The sequence below is a fragment of the Halyomorpha halys genome, unplaced genomic scaffold (assembly GCF_000696795.3).
Source record: "Halyomorpha halys isolate HHAL.00 unplaced genomic scaffold, Hhal_1.1 Scaffold686.1, whole genome shotgun sequence".
Taxonomy (NCBI): domain Eukaryota; kingdom Metazoa; phylum Arthropoda; class Insecta; order Hemiptera; family Pentatomidae; genus Halyomorpha; species Halyomorpha halys.
Genome location: NW_027114454.1, coordinates 460012 through 465785, shown reverse-complemented (window position 1 = coordinate 465785; position 5774 = coordinate 460012). Strand labels below are relative to the sequence as shown.

The window sequence follows — 5774 nt, the reverse complement described above, 5'->3', positions numbered from 1 at the left end:
AACAAAAATAGTTTACAACTATTTTTGTTTCACTTTTGACCGCAACCCTGACCATCTTCTTATTTATAAATCTTAGTTATAACATTTGTTTATGCCAAATTTTGTTAAGAGGAAAGTATACCTCTATAATGGTCAAAAGCTCCCATGTTTATGTTTATAGAAGAGAAATTGAAATTTTCATTATTTTTCTTGTAATTGTAACTAATTAACTTCAAATAAATCGATTGTTAAGTGTTCCTTCTGCAGTACAAAAAATTATATTTTTCTGGAAAAATTGATTTTTGAACTATGACAGAATTCTAAATGGGTGTTATTCTTTAGTATATTTACAGTTCCTCCATTTTGGTAACTGTTATATTCATAGTTCTAAGTGTTATGAAACAATTGATTCACAAGGCCTGTGGTAATTTGCAAGAATAGTTATTTTACCCTGACATATGTAGTAGATAAAACTTTTTGAAAAGATGGTAAACTAGAAGTGGAATGAAAAGAGAACAGCTCATGGAGTTTATCTTATTAACAATGTTTTCCTTTAAAATTGTTAAGGTTAGCTAAGATTTTTTTAATCATAATTCTTCTTTTAGTACTTAAAATGAAAATATTGGATAGAAATAAACATACTTTCCTATGAAGTATGTCAGAATTTGTTTTTATAATACAATTAAAATTTGTAATACTGTTAAAAATTGTGCTCTGAATCAGAATCATTTTCACAGTTTTGTTATTTGATTTTTCCAGGGGGAAAATCAATCAGTCATAATGAACGACCAGTGAGCCATTTGAAATCTAAGATTGGTTTCAATATCTTGACAGATATTAAATCTTTTCCACATAATGATTTTCCAGCTGAATTATATCCCTATATAGAGTAAGTAATGTTTTATTAAGTATTGTAAGATTTTGAATCAAGTTTGAACTATATAGTAACTATCATCATCATAGTTATTCCTCTTTTACTTTTCATGCAGTGTGAGCTTTCTTTTTCTACAGCAAACACAAAGTTACAATTTTTAATTAGTTTTATTCTTCTTCAATTCAGTCTGCTTTCACTCTCCCTCCCTCCTTCTGTGAGAGGTTATAAGGTCATCTCTTTATCAACAAATCTATTCTTTTTTTTTAATAATAATATTTATTTATTCTGGGACGAGTCCCTTTAGAATAATACAGAGAAATCAATAGATGAGGGCTAAGGAGACTCAAAAATACTTAAACAAAGAAATATAATCAGTCTTTATAAAAAATAATTATAGATTATTTTCTCACTTTTATCAGTTGAACAATAAAAAAAAAAAAAAAAAAAGAATAAATAAAAAAGAGAAAAGAAAAGATGTAAAAATAATTAAGAATGATATAATAGTTAACATACATATTTACAATTCTATGGGGTCTGAATGGATAAGAAATGATTGAACAGGTGGAATTTAAAGATCGGAAGGGTATTGGAGCGACGAATGTTGGAAGGGATGGAGTTCCATAAGGATGAGGCTCTGATAATGAAAGATCTATCGAAAGCAGCGGTTCAGTGAGCCCTTGTGTATAAATCTGAAGACTGGAAACGAATAGAGGATTTGAATTGAAGGAGCTCGGAGATGTATGAAGGACGGTGGGATTGAATGACTTGGAAGATGAAAGATGCCAGGAAATACTTACAATGGTAGGAAGGATAAAGCCACTTCAACTCTGCATAAAAACGGGAAACAGAGGCGTCCCCTAGGGGTCCCGAAGATGAATCGTACACAGCAATTTATCAGACGTTTTAATTTCGCCTCGAGACTCCCCCATATACTGTACAGCAATAGTCAAAATGAGGAAATATTAGCAAAGTGACTAGGAGCCTACGAGTTTCATTTTAAAGTTGAAAGGGTACGGCAGGAGATATTGGATACATGGCTTTTCCAGGAAAGTGTTTGATCAAAGGTTATTCCCAGGTTTTTGATGGTGGGGTAAAATTTGATGGGACTATCATGTAGGAACAGAGTTGGAATATTAGGAACAGTTTTAAGGAGATGATTGGAGCCTATTAAGATTGCCTTCGTCTTCTCCACATTTAGCTTCAACTTGTTAGCTCTCGCCCATTCACAAATCCCATACAAATCTTCTTGAAGTTTCTCTGTGGTTGGTAATAGGTCAGAAGGCGGGAAGGACAGGTATATTAGGAAATCATCTGCATAGATGTGGTATTTGGGAGTGATCGATCTGGAGGGAAAGGTCCATTAATGTAAATAGCAAACAGAGTAGGAGATTAAGAGGAGCCTTTAGGAACACCACAGGGAAGGGAGAGGGTTTAGATGAAGGTTGACCTGGGACGACTACATACTGGGACCGATTTGAGAGAAAGGATTTGAACCAGCACAGGGCACTGTTGGATAGGGGAAGATTACGCAATTTAGTAAAGAGGATGTTATGGTCAACAGTGTCAAACGCTTTGGAAAAGTCTAGAAGGATGAGGATAGTGAGGTTTTGGTGTTCAATGGAGTTTTGGAGGTCATGGGTTATTTCTTGTAAGTTTATTACCTTCAATTTAGTCATATTTAATCTTTTAGTTATAATTGTTCATTTTATGTATTTATTTCAAACTGAAAAACAGAACTTTTTACTCAGTTTTAATTATTTTTTATGCTTAAAGTGGGACATGTTATGGCCACACCCGTGTAAGGCTAGCTGTGGTGCTGGATTTTTAGCATTTCTTCTTTTTGGGAACTTTTATCTATTGAAAAACTTCTCTGTCCAGTATGATATGTCATTCAAGTGTTGTTCTTTTTGCAAGCTATCACATATTATGTTTTGATTTAAAAGGTCTCAGATGAGTTTTGCCTTTTATCCATATTGTGTATTTGAGATCCTTCAGGCATTCCTTTATGAAACTTACTAATATCCCAGTATGCTCAAGTTATTCTATATCTTCCAAGGAAAGTTTCTGTCCTCTGAATCATGCACCATTTATAAATTTACAAATAAAGCATTTAAATTTACTTATCAGATTTATACCGAATGCTCAAGGATGATCTAATGTTATAGGGTCCTTCTCTAAATCTTGATCATTTCCTTATGATACTTTTTAAAAATTAATCCAGCTTCACAGAACATGAGTCATTCTCTTTTACGACATAGGAAGAAATACCATGCCTGTATAATTAATTACATTCTCCTAGTTTTTCATTAGAAGCTTTTACCCTAACTTTAAACAGCTCTGATGGGAAGCTTTCCATTCTCTGTTATCAACCAACTATGGTGATTTCAAATAATTGGTTATTAGGTAATTGATTGTTTCAATAAATCTTGAAACAATCAATTTGTTTTGTAATGGGACAATCAATTATGTTAAATCTATTCTTATTGTAATAATTTAAATATTTTATTCAGCCTATTGTGTAATTAATCATCACTTTTAATTTTATTAACTGACTAAGCTTAGTTCATTTATTCAATATTTTGTAGACTTACCAAGGGAAGTGAAATATTACCTTTAATTCATCATGACTTTCTTGATGACCGCCTTAGTAATTTAAATCCTATAATGGGAAATGATACAGTTGAAATAATTATTAAATACTCTCCTATCAACATTGGAAAATTAAGGTAAGAAAATGATTATTATAATTAAATATCACCTTAAGTCTTGAACCAAGTAATATGTCATGTTTGAATTCAATTTTAATATTTTCTATACCATAAATTTTTTATTAAATAATAATGAGTGATGAAATAGACCAACATATTTTATTTACTTTTTTTTTGCATATTTATTATTTTTACCTAAATAGTTGACAATCCTCAACTGCATTGAGAAAAATGTGAATTAAATTTTTAAAATGGTGAAAATATATTGCTTATTAATTTATACAAAAGCAGAAAATAATAATAAACCCTGAAATATATAGATTGTATTGGAAATATGCAAGTATCATCTCGGCACAGTTTTTACACAGCAGAACTGGTGGTTTTATACTTTTTACCAGCATTGCAAATTCTTTATTGTTGTAGTGTATATAAAGCTCGTGTAATTTTTTTTTTATCTTTATTGGAATTTACAACTGTACATAATAATATATTTAGTAAATTTGATGTATGTTATTATGGAGTAATACAGGTGTGTAGAGAAAGTACCCATTGTTAGAACTTTAATGAAGTTTTTACATTAGGAGTTTCCTTGGTTATCTTCTTTTCAGGTGCCTCAGAGGATTGTCATTAATGAAAGAGGAAGGAGGGTCAAGGAAGAGGAAGCAAGGCTAGAAACTAGTGGGTTTGGATGGTTAGGGAGTTTGTAATGGAAGGAATGATATCTAGTTTGTACTAGATCGGTTTCATATGGAATATTAAGGTCAATTTCAAAATCATACATGATTTTATTTGTGACAAAATAAGGAGCATTGGGGATTTTATGAAGGATTTTGGATTGTAAGGATTGGATATGAGAGGAATTCGAAGGTTTAGCGGAACCCCAAAGCTCAACTCTGTGTGTCCAGATTGGCCTTATTACAGTCATGTAGTTCAGTCTTTTGTAATAAATTGGAAGTTTAGACCGTTTGTCTAGTAAGTGCTGTAATAATCGAAATCGACGCGCAGTTTCCATTCTTTTCAGTCTTGTGTGAGGATTCCAGGTTAGTCGTTTGTCCAGATGTAGTCCAAGGTTGTGGATCTTTTCGACAGCGGTAAGAGCAACATTATTAAAGGATACTGTTGGGCAGTCGGTAGATTTACGAGGCAAGGTAAAGGTGATTTGATAGTATTTATTTTAATCCTCCAATTATACCATTCTTCGAACATTATAAATGGAGCTCTATTCGTCCTTAGAAGCTATGCATATGATCGTTCACCAATTGGAAAACAATTTTATTAGATTAATTCTTTGTTATATTCCAAAATGTGTTATAGGAAAAGAATTGAAAGTTAACCAAATTTTATAGACTCATTTTTATTTATTTTGAATTGTCATGTTTTACCTCTGTAATCTTTGAAATTGATATTTGTTGCACAATAATATTGATTTTTTATTTTCCCAATTTAAATAAGCCTGGAAAGCACTTTATGTTTTCATTGGTAATGTCTTATTAACAGTAGTTTTATAATATTAAGACAACATATTAGGATTTTATTTTAAACTTCTATAATTGAGCTGTATTGAAATTTCGTCCCCCTAGTGTTTTCATAATCATTATATATAAGAAGATGGTCAGGGTTGTGGTCAAAATTGAAATGTATTTTTCTCTTATCATTTTTCATTTTTCGTCTTATCTTTATCTCTACTTCCTGTATACACGACGTATTTGAAATCAAAATAAAATCGTTACACAGTGTGCTGCCTACCTCCTCCCCACTCCTCCACGCTTCCGCTTCATGGTTTCTTTCTGTCTGTTCAACCGATTCATTTGAGCAGGTATGTTGTCCTGACTTGCTCTTTGCTCATTTATTGTCATTTTATATCATTATTATTATTTATTTATTTATTTTTATATTTTTTATTATTCTTTCATGAAGTTTATTTTATCTCTATATAATTTCCTTTCCCCGTATTGTTTTTATATGCATCTCCTGTACTTTTTTAGCTTTATATTTTACGTATTTTAATAAGAAATTTTTACTCTTGCCACTGTTACTTGTTTTTATTCTTATCATTGTATCTTATCTTTGTATTTTTATTCTTATCTTTGTATTTTTATTCTTATCTTTGTATTTTTATTCTTATCATTGTATCATTTTGTATCTTTTTAGCCCTGATGAAGCCCTGCAAAGTGGGGCGAAACGTCGGAAAATAAATAGTTGTAAACTATTTT

The 5774-nt window shown here is 31.2% G+C and overlaps 1 protein-coding gene across 1 annotated transcript in view; it reads left to right on the top strand.

The window, feature by feature from the left end:
- Nucleotides 1-5774, top strand: part of LOC106685371 (lipid scramblase CLPTM1L) — a gene marked incomplete in the record, with an annotated part of 36614 nt that overhangs the window by 20057 nt on the left and 10783 nt on the right. Inside the window, 2 exon segments of the mRNA XM_067051637.1 lie at nt 739-868; nt 3439-3579. Coding sequence (XP_066907738.1) covers nt 739-868; nt 3439-3579 — 271 coding nt within the window.